Here is a 27,329-nt window from a genome sequence, read left to right as displayed (position 1 = left end):
TCACAGAGGCAGGACTACTGTACACTATCACAGAGGCGGGACTTCTGTACACTAACACAGAGGCGGGACTTCTGTACACTAACACAGAGGCGGGACTACTGTACACTAACACAGAGGCGGGACTACTGTACACTAACACAGAGGAGGGACTACTGTACACTATCACAGAGGCGGGACTTCTGTACACTAACACAGAGGCGGGACTACTGTACACTAACACAGAGGCGGGACTACTGTACACTAACACAGAGGCAGGACTACTGTACACTATCACAGAGGCAGGACTCCCGTACACTAACACAGAGGAGGGACTACTGTACACTAACACAGAGGTGGGACTTCTGTACACTAACACAGAGGCGGGACTACTGTACACTAACACAGAGGAGGGACTACTGTACACTATCACAGAGGCAGGACTACTGTACACTAACACAGAGGCGGGACTACTGTACACTAACACAGAGGCAGGACTACTGTACACTAACACAGAGGAGGGACTACTGTACACTATCACAGAGGCAGGACTACTGTACACTATCACAGAGGCAGGACTACTGTACACTATCACAGAGGCGGGACTACTGTACACTAACACAGAGGAGGGACTACTGTACACTATCACAGAGGCAGGACTACTGTACACTAACACAGAGGCGGGACTACTGTACACTAACACAGAGGCGGGACTTCTGTACACTATCACAGAGGCAGGACTACTGTACACTATCACAGAGGCAGGACTACTGTACACTATCACAGAGGCAGGACTACTGTACACTAACACAGAGGCGGGACTACTGTACACTAACACAGAGGAGGGACTACTGTACACTATCACAGAGGCAGGACTACTGTACACTAACACAGAGGTGGGACTTCTGTACACTAACACAGAGGCGGGACTTCTGTACACTATCACAGAGGCAGGACTACTGTACACTAACACAGAGGAGGGACTACTGTACACTAACACAGAGGAGGGACTACTGTACACTATCACAGAGGCAGGACTACTGTACACTATCACAGAGGTGGGACTTCTGTACACTAACACAGAGGCGGGACTACTGTACACTAACACAGAGGCGGGACTACTGTACACTAACACAGAGGCAGGACTACTGTACACTATCACAGAGGCGGGACTTCCATACACTAACACAGAGGAGGGACTACTGTACACTATCACAGAGGCAGGACTACTGTACACTAACACAGAGGAGGGACTACTGTACACTAACACAGAGGAGGGACTACTGTACACTATCACAGAGGCAGGACTACTGTACACTAACACAGAGGCAGGACTTCTGTACACTAACACAGAGGCGGGACTTCTGTACACTAACACAGAGGCAGGACTACTGTACACTAACACAGAGGCAGGACTACTGTACACTAACACAGAGGAGGGACTACTGTACACTATCACAGAGGCAGGACTACTGTACACTAACACAGAGGAGGGACTACTGTACACTATCACAGAGGCAGGACTACTGTACACTAACACAGAGGTGGGACTTCTGTACACTAACACAGAGGCGGGACTTCTGTACACTATCACAGAGGCAGGACTACTGTACACTAACACAGAGGAGGGACTACTGTACACTAACACAGAGGAGGGACTACTGTACACTATCACAGAGGCAGGACTACTGTACACTATCACAGAGGTGGGACTTCTGTACACTAACACAGAGGCGGGACTACTGTACACTAACACAGAGGCGGGACTACTGTACACTAACACAGAGGCAGGACTACTGTACACTATCACAGAGGCGGGACTTCCATACACTAACACAGAGGAGGGACTACTGTACACTATCACAGAGGCAGGACTACTGTACACTAACACAGAGGAGGGACTACTGTACACTAACACAGAGGAGGGACTACTGTACACTATCACAGAGGCAGGACTACTGTACACTATCACAGAGGCAGGACTACTGTACACTAACACAGAGGCGGGACTACTGTACACTAACACAGAGGCGGGACTTCTGTACACTATCACAGAGGCAGGACTACTGTACACTATCACAGAGGCAGGACTACTGTACACTAACACAGAGGCGGGACTACTGTACACTAACACAGAGGCAGGACTACTGTACACTATCACAGAGGCAGGACTACTGTACACTAACACAGAGGAGGGACTACTGTACACTAACACAGAGGAGGGACTTCTGTACACTATCACAGAGGAGGGACTACTGTACACTATCACAGAGGAGGGACTACTGTACACTATCACAGAGGAGGGACTACTGTACACTAACACAGAGGTGGGACTTCTGTACACTATCACAGAGGAGGGACTACTGTACACTATCACAGAGGAGGGACTACTGTACACTATCACAGAGGCAGGACTACTGTACACTAACACAGAGGCGGGACTACTGTACACTAACACAGAGGAGGGACTACTGTACACTATCACAGAGGCAGGACTACTGTACACTAACACAGAGGCAGGACTTCCGTACACTAACACAGAGGCGGGACTACTGTACACTAACACAGAGGCGGGACTACTGTACACTATCACAGAGGCAGGACTACTGTACACTATCACAGAGGAGGGACTACTGTACACTATCACAGAGGCGGGACTACTGTACACTAACACAGAGGCAGGACTACTGTACACTAACACAGAGGCGGGACTACTGTACACTAACACAGAGGCAGGACTACTGTACACTATCACAGAGGAGGGACTACTGTACACTATCACAGAGGCGGGACTACTGTACACTATCACAGAGGAGGGACTACTGTACACTAACACAGAGGCAGGACTACTGTACACTATCACAGAGGCGGGACTACTGTACACTAACACAGAGGCGGGACTACTGTACACTATCACAGAGGAGGGACTACTGTACACTAACACAGAGGCAGGACTACTGTACACTAACACAGAGGCGGGACTACTGTACACTAACACAGAGGCAGGACTACTGTACACTATCACAGAGGAGGGACTACTGTACACTATCACAGAGGCGGGACTACTGTACACTATCACAGAGGCAGGACTACTGTACACTATCACAGAGGAGGGACTACTGTACACTAACACAGAGGCGGGACTACTGTACACTATCACAGAGGCAGGACTACTGTACACTATCACAGAGGCAGGACTACTGTACACTATCACAGAGGAGGGACTACTGTACACTAACACAGAGGCGGGACTACTGTACACTATCACAGAGGAGGGACTACTGTACACTAACACAGAGGCAGGACTACTGTACACTAACACAGAGGCGGGACTACTGTACACTAACACAGAGGCAGGACTACTGTACACTAACACAGAGGCGGGACTACTGTACACTATCACAGAGGCAGGACTACTGTACACTATCACAGAGGAGGGACTACTGTACACTATCACAGAGGCAGGACTACTGTACACTATCACAGAGGCGGGACTACTGTACACTAACACAGAGGTGGGACTTCTGTACACTAACACAGAGGCGGGACTACTGTACACTAACACAGAGGCAGGACTACTGTACACTATCACAGAGGCAGGACTACTGTACACTAACACAGAGGCGGGACTACTGTACACTAACACAGAGGCAGGACTACTGTACACTAACACAGAGGCGGGACTACTGTACACTATCACAGAGGCAGGACTACTGTACACTAACACAGAGGCGGGACTACTGTACACTAACACAGAGGAGGGACTACTGTACACTAACACAGAGGAGGGACTACTGTACACTAACACAGAGGCGGGACTACTGTACACTATCACAGAGGCAGGACTACTGTACACTAACACAGAGGCAGGACTACTGTACACTAACACAGAGGCGGGACTACTGTACACTAACACAGAGGCGGGACTACTGTACACTAACACAGAGGCGGGACTACTGTACACTATCACAGAGGCAGGACTACTCTACACTAACAGAGGCGGGACTACTGTACACTAACACATAGGCGGGACTTCTGTACACTAACACAGAGGCAGGACTACTGTACACTAACACAGAGGCGAGACTACTGTACACTAACACAGAGGCGGGACTACTGTACACTAACACAGAGGCAGGACTACTCTACACTAACAGAGGCGGGACTACTGTACACTAACACATAGGCGGGACTTCTGTACACTAACACAGAGGCAGGACTACTGTACACTAACACAGAGGCAGGACTACTGTACACTAACACAGAGGCAGGACTACTGTACACTAACACAGAGGCGGGACTACTGTACACTATCACAGAGGCAGGACTACTGTACACTAACACAGAGGCGGGACTACTGTACACTAACACAGAGGAGGGACTACTGTACACTATCACAGAGGCAGGACTCCCGTACACTAACACAGAGGTGGGACTTCTGTACACTAACACAGAGGCGGGACTACTGTACACTAACACAGAGGCGGGACTACTGTACACTAACACAGAGGAGGGACTACTGTACACTATCACAGAGGAGGGACTTCTGTACACTATCACAGAGGCAGGACTACTGTACACTAACACAGAGGCGGGACTACTGTACACTAACACAGAGGAGGGACTACTGTACACTATCACAGAGGCGGGACTTCTGTACACTAACACAGAGGCGGGACTACTGTACACTAACACAGAGGCGGGACTACTGTACACTATCACAGAGGCAGGACTACTGTACACTAACACAGAGGCAGGACTACTGTACACTATCACAGAGGCAGGACTCCCGTACACTAACACAGAGGAGGGACTACTGTACACTAACACAGAGGCGGGACTACTGTACACTAACACAGAGGCGGGACTACTGTACACTAACACAGAGGAGGGACTACTGTACACTATCACAGAGGAGGGACTTCTGTACACTATCACAGAGGCAGGACTACTGTACACTAACACAGAGGCGGGACTACTGTACACTAACACAGAGGCAGGACTACTGTACACTAACACAGAGGAGGGACTACTGTACACTATCACAGAGGCAGGACTACTGTACACTATCACAGAGGCAGGACTACTGTACACTATCACAGAGGCGGGACTACTGTACACTAACACAGAGGAGGGACTACTGTACACTATCACAGAGGCAGGACTACTGTACACTAACACAGAGGCGGGACTACTGTACACTAACACAGAGGCGGGACTTCTGTACACTATCACAGAGGCAGGACTACTGTACACTATCACAGAGGCAGGACTACTGTACACTATCACAGAGGCAGGACTACTGTACACTAACACAGAGGCGGGACTACTGTACACTAACACAGAGGAGGGACTACTGTACACTATCACAGAGGCAGGACTACTGTACACTAACACAGAGGTGGGACTTCTGTACACTAACACAGAGGCGGGACTTCTGTACACTATCACAGAGGCAGGACTACTGTACACTATCACAGAGGCAGGACTACTGTACACTAACACAGAGGAGGGACTACTGTACACTAACACAGAGGAGGGACTACTGTACACTATCACAGAGGCAGGACTACTGTACACTAACACAGAGGCGGGACTACTGTACACTAACACAGAGGCGGGACTACTGTACACTAACACAGAGGAGGGACTACTGTACACTATTACAGAGGCAGGACTACTGTACACTATCACAGAGGTGGGACTTCTGTACACTAACACAGAGGCGGGACTACTGTACACTAACACAGAGGCGGGACTACTGTACACTAACACAGAGGCAGGACTACTGTACACTATCACAGAGGCGGGACTTCCATACACTAACACAGAGGAGGGACTACTGTACACTATCACAGAGGCAGGACTACTGTACACTATCACAGAGGCAGGACTACTGTACACTATCACAGAGGCAGGACTACTGTACACTAACACAGAGGCGGGACTACTGTACACTAACACAGAGGCGGGACTTCTGTACACTATCACAGAGGCAGGACTACTGTACACTATCACAGAGGCAGGACTACTGTACACTAACACAGAGGCGGGACTACTGTACACTAACACAGAGGCAGGACTACTGTACACTATCACAGAGGCAGGACTACTGTACACTAACACAGAGGAGGGACTACTGTACACTAACACAGAGGAGGGACTTCTGTACACTATCACAGAGGAGGGACTACTGTACACTATCACAGAGGAGGGACTACTGTACACTATCACAGAGGAGGGACTACTGTACACTAACACAGAGGTGGGACTTCTGTACACTATCACAGAGGAGGGACTACTGTACACTATCACAGAGGAGGGACTACTGTACACTATCACAGAGGCAGGACTACTGTACACTAACACAGAGGCGGGACTACTGTACACTAACACAGAGGAGGGACTACTGTACACTATCACAGAGGCAGGACTACTGTACACTAACACAGAGGCAGGACTTCCGTACACTAACACAGAGGCGGGACTACTATACACTAACACAGAGGCGGGACTACTGTACACTATCACAGAGGCAGGACTACTGTACACTATCACAGAGGAGGGACTACTGTACACTATCACAGAGGCGGGACTACTGTACACTAACACAGAGGCAGGACTACTGTACACTAACACAGAGGCGGGACTACTGTACACTAACACAGAGGCAGGACTACTGTACACTATCACAGAGGAGGGACTACTGTACACTATCACAGAGGCGGGACTACTGTACACTATCACAGAGGAGGGACTACTGTACACTAACACAGAGGCAGGACTACTGTACACTATCACAGAGGCGGGACTACTGTACACTAACACAGAGGCGGGACTACTGTACACTATCACAGAGGAGGGACTACTGTACACTAACACAGAGGCAGGACTACTGTACACTAACACAGAGGCGGGACTACTGTACACTAACACAGAGGCAGGACTACTGTACACTATCACAGAGGAGGGACTACTGTACACTATCACAGAGGCGGGACTACTGTACACTATCACAGAGGCAGGACTACTGTACACTATCACAGAGGAGGGACTACTGTACACTAACACAGAGGCAGGACTACTGTACACTATCACAGAGGAGGGACTACTGTACACTAACACAGAGGCGGGACTACTGTACACTATCACAGAGGAGGGACTACTGTACACTAACACAGAGGCAGGACTACTGTACACTAACACAGAGGCGGGACTACTGTACACTAACACAGAGGCAGGACTACTGTACACTAACACAGAGGCGGGACTACTGTACACTATCACAGAGGCAGGACTACTGTACACTATCACAGAGGAGGGACTACTGTACACTATCACAGAGGCAGGACTACTGTACACTATCACAGAGGCGGGACTACTGTACACTAACACAGAGGTGGGACTTCTGTACACTAACACAGAGGCGGGACTACTGTACACTAACACAGAGGCAGGACTACTGTACACTATCACAGAGGCAGGACTACTGTACACTAACACAGAGGCGGGACTACTGTACACTAACACAGAGGCAGGACTACTGTACACTAACACAGAGGCGGGACTACTGTACACTATCACAGAGGCAGGACTACTGTACACTAACACAGAGGCGGGACTACTGTACACTAACACAGAGGAGGGACTACTGTACACTAACACAGAGGAGGGACTACTGTACACTAACACAGAGGCGGGACTACTGTACACTATCACAGAGGCAGGACTACTGTACACTAACACAGAGGCAGGACTACTGTACACTAACACAGAGGCGGGACTTCTGTACACTAACACAGAGGCAGGACTACTGTACACTAACACAGAGGCGAGACTACTGTACACTAACACAGAGGCGGGACTACTGTACACTAACACAGAGGCAGGACTACTCTACACTAACAGAGGCGGGACTACTGTACACTAACACATAGGCGGGACTTCTGTACACTAACACAGAGGCAGGACTACTGTACACTAACACAGAGGCAGGACTACTGTACACTAACACAGAGGCAGGACTACTGTACACTAACACAGAGGCGGGACTACTGTACACTATCACAGAGGCAGGACTACTGTACACTAACACAGAGGCGGGACTACTGTACACTAACACAGAGGAGGGACTACTGTACACTATCACAGAGGCAGGACTCCCGTACACTAACACAGAGGTGGGACTTCTGTACACTAACACAGAGGCAGGACTACTGTACACTAACACAGAGGCGAGACTACTGTACACTATCACAGAGGTGGGACTACTGTACACTAACACAGAGGCGGGACTTCCATACACTAACACAGAGGCGGGACTACTGTACACTAACACAGAGGCGGGACTACTGTACACTAACACAGAGGCGGGACTTCTCTACACTATCACAGAGGCAGGACTACTGTACACTAACACAGAGGCGGGACTACTGTACACTAACACAGAGGAGGGACTACTGTACACTATCACAGAGGCGGGACTACTGTACACTAACACAGAGGCGGGACTACTGTACACTAACACAGAGGCGGGACTACTGTACACTATCACAGAGGCGGGACTACTGTACACTATCACAGAGGCGGGACTACTGTACACTAACTCAGAGGCGGGACTACTGTACACTAACACAGAGGCGGGACTACTGTACACTTACACAGAGGCGGGACTACTGTACACTATCACAGAGGCGGGACTACTGTACACTATCACAGAGGAGGGACTACTGTACACTAACACAGAGGTGGGACTTCTGTACACTAACACAGAGGCGGGACTTCTGTACACTAACACAGAGGCGGGACTACTGTACACTAACACAGAGGCAGGACTACTGTACACTAACACAGAGGCAGGACTACTGTACACTAACACAGAGGCAGGACTACTGTACACTAACACAGAGGCAGGACTACTGTACACTAACACAGAGGCAGGACTACTGTACACTAACACAGAGGAGGGACTACTGTACACTAACACATAGGCGGGACTTCCATACACTAACTCAGAGGCGGGACTACTGTACACTAACACAGAGGCGGGACTACTGTACACTATCACAGAGGCAGGACTACTGTACACTAACACAGAGGAGGGACTACTGTACACTAACACAGAGGCAGGACTACTGTACACTAACACAGAGGCAGGACTACTGTACACTAACACAGAGGCGGGACTACTGTACACTAACACAGAGGAGGGACTACTGTACACTATCACAGAGGCGGGACTACTGTACACTAACACAGAGGCGGGACTACTGTACACTAACACAGAGGCGGGACTACTGTACACTATCACAGAGGCGGGACTACTGTACACTATCACAGAGGCGGGACTACTGTACACTAACTCAGAGGCGGGACTACTGTACACTAACACAGAGGCGGGACTACTGTACACTTACACAGAGGCGGGACTACTGTACACTATCACAGAGGCAGGACTACTGTACACTAACACAGAGGTGGGACTTCTGTACACTAACACAGAGGCGGGACTACTGTACACTAACACAGAGGAGGGACTACTGTACACTAACACATAGGCGGGACTTCCATACACTAACTCAGAGGCGGGACTACTGTACACTAACACAGAGGCGGGACTACTGTACACTATCACAGAGGCAGGACTACTGTACACTAACACAGAGGCAGGACTACTGTACACTAACACAGAGGAGGGACTACTGTACACTAACACATAGGCGGGACTTCCATACACTAACTCAGAGGCGGGACTACTGTACACTAACACAGAGGCGGGACTACTGTACACTATCACAGAGGCAGGACTACTGTACACTAACACAGAGGAGGGACTACTGTACACTAACACAGAGGCAGGACTACTGTACACTAACACAGAGGCAGGACTACTGTACACTAACACAGAGGCGGGACTACTGTACACTAACACAGAGGAGGGACTACTGTACACTATCACAGAGGCGGGACTACTGTACACTAACACAGAGGCGGGACTACTGTACACTAACACAGAGGCGGGACTACTGTACACTATCACAGAGGCGGGACTACTGTACACTATCACAGAGGCGGGACTACTGTACACTAACTCAGAGGCGGGACTACTGTACACTAACACAGAGGCGGGACTACTGTACACTTACACAGAGGCGGGACTACTGTACACTATCACAGAGGCAGGACTACTGTACACTAACACAGAGGTGGGACTTCTGTACACTAACACAGAGGCGGGACTACTGTACACTAACACAGAGGCGGGACTACTGTACACTAACACAGAGGCGAGACTACTGTACACTAACACAGAGGCGGGACTACTGTACACTAACACAGAGGCGGGACTACTGTACACTAACACAGAGGCGAGACTACTGTACACTAACACAGAGGAGGGACTACTGTACACTATCACAGAGGCAGGACTACTGTACACTAACACAGAGGTGGGACTTCTGTACACTAACACAGAGGCGGGACTACTGTACACTAACACAGAGGCAGGACTACTGTACACTAACACAGAGGCAGGACTACTGTACACTAACACAGAGGCGAGACTACTGTACACTAACACAGAGGCGGGACTACTGTACACTAACACAGAGGCGGGACTTCTCTACACTATCACAGAGGCAGGACTACTGTACACTATCACAGAGGAGGGACTACTGTACACTAACACAGAGGCGGGACTACTGTACACTAACACAGAGGCGGGACTACTGTACACTAACTGAGAGGCGGGACTACTGTACACTATCACAGAGGCGGGACTACTGTACACTATCACAGAGGCGGGACTACTGTACACTAACACAGAGGCGGGACTACTGTACACTAACACAGAGGCGGGACTACTGTACACTATCACAGAGGCGGGACTACTGTACACTATCACAGAGGCGGGACTACTGTACACTAACTCAGAGGCGGGACTACTGTACACTAACACAGAGGCGGGACTACTGTACACTTACACAGAGGCGGGACTACTGTACACTAACACAGAGGCGGGACTACTGTACACTTACACAGAGGCCAGGGGCAAACGCAGGATTTGTAAGGGGGGGGTTCCTGAAAGGTCCAGAAGCACGTATGTCCCCGAGTGCTTCCGAATACAGGTGGCTCCATACTGCCCATGCACAAAAGTGCGCTGGCGTATTACGGAGCTGCCTATCTTTGGAAGTACTCAAGGACACGAGTGTTTCTGAGGGCTTCTGGTAGCAGCAAATGTGAACGGGGGACAGCGCTGGAACAACTCCCCGAGAGAGGAACAGGAGATAGACTTAGTTTGGACAATTCAGTGGAATATGCTACATAGTGTCACATAGCGCAAGCGATACCCATATGATGCAGGGATATATGCATCTGCGGAAGATGGCGGCGCTATATAAATACTAAATAATAATAATTTGCCTCACCAGGATTGCACTTTTATTTAGCTTTCCTGTATGACAAGAAGACACAGCCAGCACTAGGGGAAGAGGGAAACAAAGGTGAATGAGGGAGACTGGTGCACACCAAGAGGGCTTCTGAGCGTTTTTCAAATCAACAGTGATTTGAAAAGCGCTTGGCTAATGTTACCCTATGTGGGTGTTCCCACAGCAGCGTTGTGATTTTTTCAAAATCGCAGGTATACTGCATGTAGCATGTTTTTGAGCAATTCATTCAAAAATCGCTCTGAAAATCACTTCACAAAATCACACTCACAAATTGCTAGCGATTGCTATTGTCATTTTGGCGTTGCACTAGCCCAGAGAGAGGAGTGGAGAAATTGAGAATAGCCTGAGATGGAGCAGAGAACTTATCTGTATTGAAGTCCCACATCACACAGGCTACTTGCCTGTAATCTGACTCCTGTCCCTGTCAGTCTCTCACACAAGTCAGAAAGAAGCCCTCCTGGAGTCTAGGGACTGTCAAAAACTTTTCAGCTTGTTATCCACACCTTATCCACACATGCAGTCATTATAACAATGGGGAGAGACCAGACAGATGTTTGCCCACAGACCCTGAGTCCAGGCAAGCTCTGCATCATGCTGTGCATATTTACCAGCTTGCCTGCACTCTAATTTCATCATGTCGGACACTTCTGTGCTGTGGAGAGTCCAGGACTCCATAACCAACATTCTCTCACTGCAGGCTGCATCTTCTTGTGAGGGAAGCTGGGCTGCCTCTCTCATTCTATTAGCTGGAGGGAAGCACCAGAAGTAAGAAGGGAGGGAGAATGAGGCTGTTTATATTATGCAGGCTTCCCTGGCTGAATACACAGCTCAGTGCAGGGGGGAGGTTCCAGACACCCGGAATAGCCCCCTGAGTTCGCCAGTGGAGGCGGGACTACTGTACACTAACACAGAGGCGGGACTACTGTACACTAACACAGAGGCGGGACTACTGTACACTAACAAAGAGGCGGGACTTCCATACACTAACTCAGAGGCGGGACTACTGTACACTAACACAGAGGCGGGACTACTGTACACTAACACAGAGGCAGGACTACTGTACACTAACACAGAGGCGGGACTACTGTACACTAACACAGAGGCGGGACTACTGTACACTAACACAGAGGCGGGACTACTGTACACTAACAGAGGCAGGACTACTGTACACTAACACAGAGGCGGGACTTCCATACACTAACTCAGAGGCGGGACTACTGTACACTAACACAGAGGCAGGACTACTGTACACTTACACAGAGGCGGGACTACTGTACACTAACTCAGAGGCGGGACTACTGTACACTAACACAGAGGCGGGACTTCCATACACTAACTCAGAGGCGGGACTACTGTACACTAACACAGAGGCAGGACTACTGTACACTTACACAGAGGCGGGACTACTGTACACTAACTCAGAGGCGGGACTACTGTACACTAACACAGAGGCGGGACTTCCATACACTAACTCAGAGGCGGGACTACTGTACACTAACACAGAGGCAGGACTACTGTACACTTACACAGAGGCGGGACTACTGTACACTAACTCAGAGGCGGGACTACTGTACACTAACACAGAGGCGGGACTTCCATACACTAACTCAGAGGCGGGACTACTGTACACTAACACAGAGGCAGGACTACTGTACACTTACACAGAGGCGGGACTACTGTACACTAACTCAGAGGCGGGACTACTGTACACTAACACAGAGGCGGGACTACTGTACACTAACACAGAGGCGGGACTACTGTACACTAACACAGAGGCGGGACTTCCGTACACTAACACAGAGGCGGGACTTCTGTACACTATCACAGAGGTGGGACTTCTGTACACTAACACAGAGGCGGGACTTCTGTACACTAACACAGAGGCGGGACTTCTGTACACTATCACAGAGGAGGGACTACTGTACACTATCACAGAGGCGGGACTTCTGTACACTAACACAGAGGCGGGACTACTGTACACTAACACAGAGGCGGGACTACTGTACACTAACACAGAGGCGGGACTACTGTACACTAACACAGAGGCGGGACTACTGTACACTAACACAGAGGTGGGACTACTGTACACTATCACAGAGGTGGGACTACTGTACACTAACACAGAGGCGGGACTACTGTACACTAACACAGAGGAGGGACTACTGTACACTAACACAGAGGCAGGACTACTCTACACTAACAGAGGCGGGACTTCCGTACACTAACACATAGGCGGGACTTCCATACACTAACTCAGAGGCGGGACTACTGTACACTAACAGAGGCGGGACTACTGTACACTATCACAGAGGCAGGACTCCCGTACACTATCACAGAGGCGGGACTACTGTACACTAACACAGAGGCGGGACTACTGTACACTAACACAGAGGCGGGACTACTATACACTAACACAGAGGCAGGACTACTCTACACTAACAGAGGCGGGACTACTGTACACTAACACATAGGCGGGACTTCCATACACTAACTCAGAGGCGGGACTACTGTACACTAACACAGAGGCGGGACTACTGTACACTAACACAGAGGCAGGACTACTGTACACTAACACAGAGGCGGGACTACTGTACACTAACACAGAGGCGGGACTACTGTACACTAACACAGAGGCGGGACTACTGTACACTAACACAGAGGCAGGACTACTGTACACTAACACAGAGGCAGGACTACTGTACACTATCACAGAGGCAGGACTACTGTACACTAACACAGAGGCGGGACTACTGTACACTAACACAGAGGCGGGACTACTGTACACTAACACATAGGCGGGACTTCCATACACTAACTCAGAGGCGGGACTACTGTACACTAACACATAGGCGGGACTTCCATACACTAACACATAGGCGGGACTTCCATACACTAACTCAGAGGCGGGACTACTGTACACTAACACAGAGGCGGGACTACTGTACACTAACACATAGGCGGGACTTCCATACACTAACTCAGAGGCGGGACTACTGTACACTAACACAGAGGCGGGACTACTGTACACTAACACATAGGCGGGACTTCCATACACTAACTCAGAGGCGGGACTACTGTACACTAACACAGAGGCGGGACTACTGTACACTATCACAGAGGCAGGACTACTGTACACTAACACAGAGGAGGGACTACTGTACACTAACACAGAGGAGGGACTACTGTACACTATCACAGAGGCAGGACTACTGTACACTATCACAGAGGCGGGACTACTGTACACTATCACAGAGGCAGGACTACTGTACACTAACACAGAGGCGGGACTACTGTACACTAACACATAGGCGGGACTTCCATACACTAACTCAGAGGCGGGACTACTGTACACTAACACATAGGCGGGACTTCCATACACTAACACATAGGCGGGACTTCCATACACTAACTCAGAGGCGGGACTACTGTACACTAACACAGAGGCGGGACTACTGTACACTAACACATAGGCGGGACTTCCATACACTAACTCAGAGGCGGGACTACTGTACACTAACACAGAGGCGGGACTTCCATACACTAACTCAGAGGCGGGACTACTGTACACTAACACAGAGGCGGGACTACTGTACACTAACACAGAGGGGGGACTACCGTACACTAACACAGAGGCGGGACTTCTGTAAACTAACACAGAGGCGGGACTACTGTACACTAACACAGAGGCGGGACTACTGTACACTAACACATAGGCGGGACTTCCATACACTAACTCAGAGGCGGGACTACTGTACACTAACACATAGGCGGGACTTCCATACACTAACACATAGGCGGGACTTCCATACACTAACTCAGAGGCGGGACTACTGTACACTAACACAGAGGCGGGACTACTGTACACTAACACATAGGCGGGACTTCCATACACTAACTCAGAGGCGGGACTACTGTACACTAACACAGAGGCGGGACTTCCATACACTAACTCAGAGGCGGGACTACTGTACACTAACACAGAGGCGGGACTACTGTACACTAACACAGAGGGGGGACTACCGTACACTAACACATAGGCGGGACTTCCATACACTAACTCAGAGGCGGGACTACTGTACACTAACACAGAGGCGGGACTACTGTACACAAACACAAAGGCGGGACTACTGTACACTAACACATAGGCGGGACTTCCATACACTAACTCAGAGGCGGGACTACTGTACACTAACACAGAGGCGGGACTACTGTACACTAACACAGAGGCGGGACTTCTGTAAACTAACACAGAGGCGGGACTACTGTACACTAACACAGAGGCGGGACTACTGTACACTAACACAGAGGTGGGACTTCTGTACACTAACACAGAGGTGGGACAACTGTACACTAACACAGAGGTGGGACTTCTGTACACTAACACAGAGGCGGGACTTCTGTACACTAACACAGAGGCGGGACTTCTGTACACTAACACAGAGGTGGGACTTCTGTACACTAACACAGAGGCGGGACTTCTGTACACTAACACAGAGGTGGGACTTCTGTACACTAACACAGAGGTGGGACTTCTGTACACTATCACAGAGGCGGGACTTCTGTACACTAACACAGAGGCGGGACTTCTGTACACTAACACAGAGGTGGGACTTCTGTACACTATCACAGAGGTGGGACTTCTGTACACTATCACAGAGGTGGGACTACTGTACACTAACACAGAGGTGGGACTTCTGTACACTAACACAGAGGTGGGACTTCTGTACACTATCACAGAGGCGGGACTTCTGTACACTAACACAGAGGCGGGACTTCTGTACACTAACACAGAGGTGGGACTTCTGTACACTATCACAGAGGTGGGACGTCTGTACACTAACACAGAGGCGGGACTACTGTACACTAACACAGAGGCGGGACTACTGTACACTAACACAGAGGCGGGACTACTGTACACTAACACAGAGGCGGGACTTCTGTACACTAACACAGAGGCGGGACTTCTGTACACTATCACAGAGGTGGGACTTCTGTACACTAACACAGAGGCGGGACTTCTGTACACTAACACAGAGGTGGGACTTCTGTACACTAACACAGAGGCGGGACTACTGTACACTAACACAGAGGCGGGACTTCTGTACACTAACACAGAGGCGGGACTTCTGTACACTATAACAGAGGTGGGACTTCTGTACACTAACACAGAGGTGGGACTTCCGTACACTAACACAGAGGTGGGACTTCTGTACACTATCACAGAGGTGGGACTTCTGTACACTAACACAGAGGCGGGACTTCTGTACACTATCACAGAGGCGGGACTTCTGTACACTATCACAGAGGTGGGACTTCTGTACACTAACACAGAGGCGGGACTTCTGTACACTAACACAGAGGTGGGACTTCTGTACACTAACACAGAGGTAGGACTTCCGTACACTAACACAGAGGCGGGACTTCTGTACACTATAACAGAGGTGGGACTTCTGTACACTAACACAGAGGCGGGACTTCTGTACACTAACACAGAGGCGGGACTTCCGTACACTAACACAGAGGCGGGACTTCTGTACATGCTAGGCTGGCTTCAGCATGTAGTGTTGGTGGTGGTATAGTGGTGAGGAGAGCTGCCTACCACGCACTAGACCTGGGTTCAAATCCCGGCCAATGTATGTAAGCTGGCTTTTTAAATCCTACAATTCCCTGGAAGATGAGACCCTCCTCCCTCTGGGTGGAAGGGAGGAGGGAAAAAAGGACAAAGGGAACAGTTAATAGGGTCAATGGGCTACCATATAGCATAAACATGGTTCCATTTGCGATTATTTATTTTTTACCGCCAAAATCCGGAATTCCGGGGAATTGTGAAAAAATCCAGCTTAATTTTCATAGCGACGGAATTCAGCACTGGCGAAATCCGCAAATTCTGGCGGAATGGAATTTGCTCTTTACGATCATCCCTAGCTACCATATGTATTTCCTGTTAAACAATGCCAGTTGCCCGGCTGACCTGATGATCTCTTTGGCTGCAGTAGTATCTGAATAACACCAGAAACAAGCATGCAGCTAATCTTGTCAGATCTGACAATAATGTCACAAACACCTGATCTGCTGCATGCTTGTTCCGGGGCTATGGCTGAGAGTATTACAGGCAGAGGATCAGCACACAACTGGGATTGCTTAGATGGAAATAAATATGGCAGCTTCCATATCCCTCTCACTTCAGTTCCCCTTTAAGGACTCTCGGCATGGCCCTGTTAGGCAGTAACCTTGTTATATACAGGAAAAGCAGGCCTGGAGGTCCTAGGCTCAATCTATGGTTATCTTCAGGGATGCTCGGATACCCAGATCGGAATCCGAACCCATTATCTGGGAAATCCGGATATAGATACAGGTAGATATTCTCATATATGTACCCATCAGGCAAAGGGGAATTCATGAATTCTATACATATATGAGTATATCTACCTGTATCCATATATGTGTGTATGATTTCCGTTCCACTTCTCACATGTACACCACTTTGTATTGGTCTTTCATGTGGAATTCCAATAAAATTGATTCATGTTTGTGGCAGTAATGTGACAAAATGTGGAAACCTGCAAGGGGGCCGAATACTTTTGCAAGCCACTGTATGTATCGGTACATTTTTTTATGATTTTTTATGATGTTTTTTTATGACGATTATTGTTGATTATTGTGGTTATTACATGTGGATATTTTTGTTTTTATGTTTCAGTTGCTCCTGCTTGTATATGTTATTTGCCTGAGGAAGCGGGCTCGGGACCCGTGAAATGCGTTGCAAACTGATTTTGAGGAGTACTAATTAAATGTAATGTTCTCAATACCATACAAAGTGGTTGTGTTGGTTGTTGGGTAGGCAAGACCACCCTTGCCACCCACCTTTTATATTGATTTTAATTTGTTACTCCTTTTATTCTGCTGGCGCCTCTCTATGCTTTTGCACAATGTCTCATTCTCTAGGCCGCTGCTCTGATAGTTCATTGATGCTTTCCTTTAGGGGTTGTTGTTCACCAGGGATAACTGGATAAGAACAACTGGTTGGAGGACAATCTAACATGTCGTTGTTGTCTGCCCATCGCCCAATGTCTTAGTTGGTTATTAGCTACTTATCCCTTGTCAATGCTGTCACAATCTCTATGACGATGTTATTTTGCATGTGCACATGGTCCGAAGAGGTCAAAGGGCCATATTTGTTACTAAAATAGAATAGGAACACTTCAAGAATGATAAAGCATACATTAAGTGCAGGTCTGCTCAAACAATCTTTATACAGCAAACTTGGGGGTCCTTGCACCTCTCCTAAAGCGTATCTGGAGTGGGGTGTAACTATTCCCCCAGAGGTCGTGGCAGCTGACTTGCACTAGTCATATAAAATGAACCAACAGCTGGTTCGGGGGTCCAGTCCAGGTAATGGCTATGTATTTTGCCAGTCAGCCCAGTATACCTTGCAGGCAAATATTGGTGGACTCTGTATTTGTGAGTATCTGGTAGATGTAACGTACAACTATAGGGTGTTCATATATACTATATATAGTGACAAATGACAGATAACCCGTGCCTCAACATGTTTCACCCCAAAAGGGCTTCATCAGGAGTGCTAAAGGGGGTGCAAATACAGTCTACACAAATATATACAATATACAGTGATATATAATTCCCCAGTCCCCCCAATCAAGCCAAGTCAGAGCTGAAATGCTGTGTCATTCAGACTAGGCTTTACATATGGTGTGCATGGGTGCCTCCCCCACATATAGTGTATACATGTTCCTCCCCAATGATCATCCGGGGTGGGGTGAAATGCTTGGAAAGGACTCACCATTTGTACATTCCCCTGGGACTCTGAAATGTTCATTATTTATTTGTGTTGGCAGCTGAATGAACCAGATGGTGCATTATACTGAAATGGTTCAATTGCAGAATATAGAGTAAGATGCTACCCCTTAAATTGAAAATAGGACCAGGAGACGGCTACCATTGCTACTACACATAATTTTGTTATGTTCATTTTTTGAATCCAGAGATCTGCTTTCTATAGCCCATATGGAAACTCTCCAGTACATTTCCCTACAGCTCAACATTTCATGTGTTACATCTTTCTCGTTAATCATTTGGAATATTAGCTGCGTTTTTGACCCTGTATGTAACCTCCCAGAGATAGATCATCGTGTGGTCTACAGACAGGGACATGACAATCTCTTCCAGTGTTTTTAGTGGGGAAGTCATCTGACTATGAAGGAACAGAGCAGGATGAAGGTCAAATAATAGATAGTTCCCATCTTCCTGAGAGAATGATGTAACAATATAAATGACTTGCACAAACATTTCTTTTTCAGCTTCTCACAGTATGGATTACCATGGGCAGGAGAACTGGGACCATCAGCTGAAGCTTGCCGTATCCTGGAACCGGCCAGACATTGCTCAAAATCAGATCTTTACTGAAGACTGGACATGGAAGGTAAGAGGAACTCCAGAGAAAGCCTGGGTTAGTGGAGGATAAAGAGATCAGTCACATAACGGGTTATAGGAGTATGAAGAGATTGTCCTATGATGAGTTAGTGAAGGATGAGGAGATAGGTGATATGTTGGGTTAGTGGAGGATGAGGAGATAGGTGATATGTTGGGTTAGTGGAGGATGAGGAGATTGGTGATATGTTGGGTTAGTGGAGGATGAGGAGATAGGTGATATGTTGGGTTAGTGAAGAAGGAGGAGATAGGTGATATGTTGGGTTAGTGAAGGATGAGGAAATAGGTGATATGTTGGGTTAGTGGAGGATGAGGAGATAGGTGATATGTTGGGTTAGTGAAGGATGAGGAGATAGGTGATATGTTAAATTAGTGAAGGATGAGGAGATAGGTGATATGTTGGGTTAGTGGAGGAAGAGGAGATAGGTGATATGTTGGGTTAGTGAAGGATGAGGAGATAGGTCATATGTTGGGTTAGTGAAGGATGAGGAGATAGGTGATATGTTGGGTTAGTGGAGGATGAGGAGATAGGTGATATGTTGGGTTAGTGAAGGATGAGGAGATAGGTGATATGTTGGGTTAGTGAAGGATGAGGAGATAGGTGATATGTTGGGTTAGTGAAGGATGAGGAGATAGGTGATATGTTGGGTTAGTGGAGGATGAGGAGATAGGTGATATGTTGGGTTAATGGCAGTGTTGCCAACCTTTCACGTTATTTTTTACTGACAAATACCTAAAAATTTACTGACAAAAGATTTTTTTTACTGACAAAATCTTCGTGCGGCGCGATGAAAAATGGGCGTGGTCACGCAACAGAATGTGGGCGTGGTCATGGGTGGGGCCAAATATACATGATTTTAGTATTGCTGTAAAAGGTCTGCCAGGGAAGTTTGAGCTCTGCCATAGTGTTTTCCCCCCTTCCCCCAAAATACATGTCATCTTACAGAATTTCACAAAAAATCCACGTAATCTGGCAGAGGTTCTTCCAAAATACAGATAATATGGCAGTGGTTCCCAAAAAATAGATGTAATCTGGCAGCAGCGATTCCCCCAACATACACATAATCTGGCAGCAGTTTCCCAAAATACATTTAATCTGACAGCAGTGGTTCCCCAAAAATAGGTAGCCCCAGGTCTATAGGTGTCCCCAGAATAGGTGGCCAGGGGTATAGATGTCCCCAGAACAGGTAGCCAGGGGTATATGTGCCCAGTATATGTAGGCAGGGGTACAGGGCCGGTTCTAGACTGGCACATATGAGGGGGCAGTCAAATGGGTAGGGGGCAACATGTTCGAGGAAATTTGCCGCGGCGACGAAAGTGGGCATGGCAAGTAAATGCACATAATGAGAGACAGCGTTTCACCAGTAAATGCACGTAATGAGAGACAGCTTTTCACCAGTAAATGCACGTAATGAGAGACAGCTTTTCACCAGTAAATGCACGTAATGAGAGACAGCTTTTCACCAGTAAATGCACTTAATGAGAGACAGCTTTTCACCAGTAAATGCACGTAATGAGAGACAGCTTTTCACCAGTAAATGCATGTAATGAGAGACAGCTTTTCACCAGTAAATGCTCATAATAAGAGACAGATTTTCACCAGTATATGCACATAATAAGAGACAGCTTTTCACCAGTAAATGCACGTAATGAGAGACAGCTTTTCACCAGTAAATGCACATAATGAGAGACAGCTTTTCACCAGTAAATGCACGTAATGAGAGACAGCTTTTCACCAGTAAATGCACTTAATGAGAGACAGCTTTTCACCAGTAAATGCACGTAATGAGAGACAGCTTTTCACCAGTAAATGCATGTAATGAGAGACAGCTTTTCACCAGTAAATGCTCATAATAAGAGACAGATTTTCACCAGTATATGCACATAATAAGAGACAGCTTTTCACCAGTAAATGCACATAATGGCAAACAGCCAGCGTCCTCAGTATATGTAGCCAGGGATATATGTGCCCAGTATATGTAGGCAGGGGTATATGTGCCCAGTATATGTAGCCAGAGGTATATGTCTCCAGTATATGTAGCCAGGGGTATATGTGCCCAGTATATGTAGCCACAGGTATATGTCCCAGTATATGTAGTCAGGGTTATATGTGCCCAGTATATGTAGCCAGAGGTATATGTGCCCACAATAGGTAGCCAGGGGGTATATGTGCCCAGTATATGTAGCCAGGGTTATATGTCCCCAGTATTTGTAGGCAGGGTATATGTGCCCAGTATATGTAGCCACAGGTATATGTCCCAGTATATGTAGCCAGGGGTATATGTGCCCAGTAGAGGTAGGCAGGGTATATGTGCCCAGTATAGGTAGGCAGGGTATATGTGCCCAGTATATGTAGCCAGGGTTATATGTCCACAGTATATGTAGGCATGGTATATGTGCCCAGTATATGTAGCCAGAGGTATATGTGCCCACAATAGGTAGCCAGGTGACACCCCCCCCCCCCCCAGCAGGAGGACAGCAGCGCAGTGGAGGGAGAGTTGTGGCATCAGCGGTGGAGAAGGGGGGCACTCTACCCCCTCTTCTCTCACCTTAGTGCTCTCCCTCCCTCGCTGACTGTCCCCTCCTGATCTAAGTGCTGAGTGGTGGCAGGCGGCAGCGAGCGGAACTTACCTGCGTCTTCTCTCGTCGCCGGCGCGGGATGATTTGCCGCTACTCTGGTCTGGTCCAGACCAGAGCAGCAGAACTTCCGGCGCAGGAGCAAGACGGAAGGTAAGTCCCGCCAACTGCCAAATGCCACTAGCACTTAGATCAGGAGGGGGACAGTCAGCGAGTGAGGGAGAGCACTAAGGTGAGAGAAGGGGGGGGATTGCCCCCCTTCTCCACCGCTGCCCACAGCTCTTCCTCCACTGCGCTGCTGTCCTCCTGGAACAGACGCTGCTGAATTCCTTACGGAATTCACGGGCAGCTCATTTTGTATCAAAATTTACGGGCTGCCCGTAAATTTACGGGCGGTTGGCAACACTGGTTAGTGGAGGATGAGGAGATAGGTGATATGTTGGGTTAGTGGAGGATGAGGAGATAGGTGATATGTTGGGTTAGTGGAGGATGAGGAGATAGGCGATATGTTGGGTTAGTGAAGGATGAGGAGATACTGTAGGTGATATGTTGGGTTAGTGAAGGATGAGGAGATGGGTAATATGTTGGGTTAGTGAAGGATAAGGAGATAGGTCATACAGTATGTTGGGTTAGTGGAGGATGAGGAGATAGGTGATATGTTGGGTTAGTGGAGGATGAAGAGATAGGTGATATGTTGGGTTAGTGAAGGATGAGGAGATAGGTGATATGTTGGGTTAGTGAAGGATGAGGAGATGGGTGATATGTTGGGTTAGTGAAGGATGAGGAGATAGGTGATATGTTGGGTTAGTGAAGGATGAGGAGATAGGTGATATGTTGGGTTAGTGAAGGATGAGGAGATAGGTGATATGTTGGGTTAGTGAAGGATGAGGAGATAGGTGATATGTTGGGTTAGTGAAGGATGAGGAGATAGGTGATATGTTGGGTTAGTGGAGGATGAGGAGATAGGTGATATGTTGGGTTAGTGAAGGATGAGGAGATAGGTGATATGTTGGGTTAGTGAAGGATGAGGAGACAGGTGATATGTTGGGTTAGTGAAGGATGAGGAGATAGGTGATATGTTGGGTTAGTGGAGGATGAGGAGATAGGTGATATGTTGGGTTAGTGGAGGATGAGTAGATAGGTGATATGTTGGGTTAGTGAAGGATGAGGAGATAGGTGATATGTTGGGTTAGTGGAGGATGAGGAGATAGGTGATATGTTGGGTTAGTGGAGGATGAGGAGATAGGTGATATGTTGGGTTAGTGGAGGATGAGGAGATGGGTAATATGTTGGGTTAGTGAAGGATAAGGAGATAGGTCATACAGTATGTTGGGTTAGTGGAGGATGAGGAGATAGGTGATATGTTGGGTTAGTGGAGGATGAAGAGATAGGTGATATGTTGGGTTAGTGAAGGATGAGGAGATAGGTGATATGTTGGGTTAGTGAAGGATGAGGAGATGGGTGATATGTTGGGTTAGTGAAGGATGAGGAGATAGGTGATATGTTGGGTTAGTGAAGGATGAGGAGATAGGTGATATGTTAAATTAGTGAAGGATGAGGAGATAGGTGATATGTTGGGTTAGTGGAGGAAGAGGAGATAGGTGATATGTTGGGTTAGTGAAGGATGAGGAGATAGGTGATATGTTGGGTTAGTGAAGGATGAGGAGATAGGTGATATGTTGGGTTAGTGGAGGATGAGGAGATAGGTGATATGTTGGGTTAGTGAAGGATGAGGAGATAGGTGATATGTTGGGTTAGTGAAGGATGAGGAGATAGGTGATATGTTGGGTTAGTGAAGGATGAGGAGATAGGTGATATGTTGGGTTAGTGGAGGATGAGGAGATAGGTGATATGTTGGGTTAATGGCAGTGTTGCCAACCTTTCACGTTATTTTTTACTGACAAATACCTAAAAATTTACTGACAAAAGATTTTTTTTACTGACAAAATCTTCGTGCGGCGCGATGAAAAATGGGCGTGGTCACGCAACAGAATGTGGGCGTGGTCATGGGTGGGGCCAAATATACATGATTTTAGTATTGCTGTAAAAGGTCTGCCAGGGAAGTTTGAGCTCTGCCATAGTGTTTTCCCCCCTTCCCCCAAAATACATGTCATCTTACAGAATTTCACAAAAAATCCACGTAATCTGGCAGAGGTTCTTCCAAAATACAGATAATATGGCAGTGGTTCCCAAAAAATAGATGTAATCTGGCAGCAGCGATTCCCCCAACATACACATAATCTGGCAGCAGTTTCCCAAAATACATTTAATCTGACAGCAGTGGTTCCCCAAAAATAGGTAGCCCCAGGTCTATAGGTGTCCCCAGAATAGGTGGCCAGGGGTATAGATGTCCCCAGAACAGGTAGCCAGGGGTATATGTGCCCAGTATATGTAGGCAGGGGTACAGGGCCGGTTCTAGACTGGCACATATGAGGGGGCAGTCAAATGGGTAGGGGGCAACATGTTCGAGGAAATTTGCCGCGGCGACGAAAGTGGGCATGGCAAGTAAATGCACATAATGAGAGACAGCGTTTCACCAGTAAATGCACGTAATGAGAGACAGCTTTTCACCAGTAAATGCACGTAATGAGAGACAGCTTTTCACCAGTAAATGCACGTAATGAGAGACAGCTTTTCACCAGTAAATGCACTTAATGAGAGACAGCTTTTCACCAGTAAATGCACGTAATGAGAGACAGCTTTTCACCAGTAAATGCACGTAATGAGAGACAGCTTTTCACCAGTAAATGCATGTAATGAGAGACAGCTTTTCACCAGTAAATGCTCATAATAAGAGACAGATTTTCACCAGTATATGCACATAATAAGAGACAGCTTTTCACCAGTAAATGCACGTAATGAGAGACAGCTTTTCACCAGTAAATGCACATAATGAGAGACAGCTTTTCACCAGTAAATGCACGTAATGAGAGACAGCTTTTCACCAGTAAATGCACTTAATGAGAGACAGCTTTTCACCAGTAAATGCACGTAATGAGAGACAGCTTTTCACCAGTAAATGCATGTAATGAGAGACAGCTTTTCACCAGTAAATGCTCATAATAAGAGACAGATTTTCACCAGTATATGCACATAATAAGAGACAGCTTTTCACCAGTAAATGCACATAATGGCAAACAGCCAGCGTCCTCAGTATATGTAGCCAGGGATATATGTGCCCAGTATATGTAGGCAGGGGTATATGTGCCCAGTATATGTAGCCAGAGGTATATGTCTCCAGTATATGTAGCCAGGGGTATATGTGCCCAGTATATGTAGCCACAGGTATATGTCCCAGTATATGTAGTCAGGGTTATATGTGCCCAGTATATGTAGCCAGAGGTATATGTGCCCACAATAGGTAGCCAGGGGGTATATGTGCCCAGTATATGTAGCCAGGGTTATATGTCCCCAGTATTTGTAGGCAGGGTATATGTGCCCAGTATATGTAGCCACAGGTATATGTCCCAGTATATGTAGCCAGGGGTATATGTGCCCAGTAGAGGTAGGCAGGGTATATGTGCCCAGTATAGGTAGGCAGGGTATATGTGCCCAGTATATGTAGCCAGGGTTATATGTCCACAGTATATGTAGGCATGGTATATGTGCCCAGTATATGTAGCCAGAGGTATATGTGCCCACAATAGGTAGCCAGGTGACACCCCCCCCCCCCCCCAGCAGGAGGACAGCAGCACAGTGGAGGGAGAGTTGTGGCATCAGCGGTGGAGAAGGGGGGCACTCTACCCCCTCTTCTCTCACCTTAGTGCTCTCCCTCCCTCGCTGACTGTCCCCTCCTGATCTAAGTGCTGAGTGGTGGCAGGCGGCAGCGAGCGGAACTTACCTGCGTCTTCTCTCGTCGCCGGCGCGGGATGATTTGCCGCTACTCTGGTCTGGTCCAGACCAGAGCAGCAGAACTTCCGGCGCAGGAGCAAGACGGAAGGTAAGTCCCGCCAACTGCCAAATGCCACTAGCACTTAGATCAGGAGGGGGACAGTCAGCGAGTGAGGGAGAGCACTAAGGTGAGAGAAGGGGGGGATTGCCCCCCTTCTCCACCGCTGCCCACAGCTCTTCCTCCACTGCGCTGCTGTCCTCCTGGAACAGACGCTGCTGAATTCCTTACGGAATTCACGGGCAGCTCATTTTGTATCAAAATTTACGGGCTGCCCGTAAATTTACGGGCGGTTGGCAACACTGGTTAGTGGAGGATGAGGAGATAGGTGATATGTTGGGTTAGTGGAGGATGAGGAGATAGGTGATATGTTGGGTTAGTGGAGGATGAGGAGATAGGCGATATGTTGGGTTAGTGAAGGATGAGGAGATACTGTAGGTGATATGTTGGGTTAGTGAAGGATGAGGAGATGGGTAATATGTTGGGTTAGTGAAGGATAAGGAGATAGGTCATACAGTATGTTGGGTTAGTGGAGGATGAGGAGATAGGTGATATGTTGGGTTAGTGGAGGATGAAGAGATAGGTGATATGTTGGGTTAGTGAAGGATGAGGAGATGGGTGATATGTTGGGTTAGTGAAGGATGAGGAGATGGGTGATATGTTGGGTTAGTGAAGGATGAGGAGATAGGTGATATGTTGGGTTAGTGAAGGATGAGGAGATAGGTGATATGTTGGGTTAGTGAAGGATGAGGAGATAGGTGATATGTTGGGTTAGTGAAGGATGAGGAGATAGGTGATATGTTGGGTTAGTGGAGGATGAGGAGATAGGTGATATGTTGGGTTAGTGAAGGATGAGGAGATAGGTGATATGTTGGGTTAGTGAAGGATGAGGAGACAGGTGATATGTTGGGTTAGTGAAGGATGAGGAGATAGGTGATATGTTGGGTTAGTGGAGGATGAGGAGATAGGTGATATGTTGGGTTAGTGGAGGA

At 47.9% G+C, this 27,329-nt stretch overlaps 1 protein-coding gene across 1 annotated transcript in view; it reads left to right on the top strand.

The window, feature by feature from the left end:
* TRPM2 (transient receptor potential cation channel subfamily M member 2) overlaps window positions 1-27,329 on the top strand; it is a 539,198-nt gene that overhangs the window by 98,596 nt on the left and 413,273 nt on the right. Inside the window, exon 10 of the mRNA XM_068263660.1 lies at window positions 19,742-19,863. Coding sequence (XP_068119761.1) covers window positions 19,742-19,863 — 122 coding nt within the window. The remainder of the gene's footprint in view (window positions 1-19,741; window positions 19,864-27,329) is intronic.

The sequence above is a fragment of the Hyperolius riggenbachi genome, chromosome 2 (genome assembly GCF_040937935.1).
Source record: "Hyperolius riggenbachi isolate aHypRig1 chromosome 2, aHypRig1.pri, whole genome shotgun sequence".
NCBI lineage: Eukaryota > Metazoa > Chordata > Amphibia > Anura > Hyperoliidae > Hyperolius > Hyperolius riggenbachi.
The sequence above is the reverse complement of the archived record's forward strand: the minus strand, read 5'-3'. Positions and strand labels throughout refer to the sequence as shown.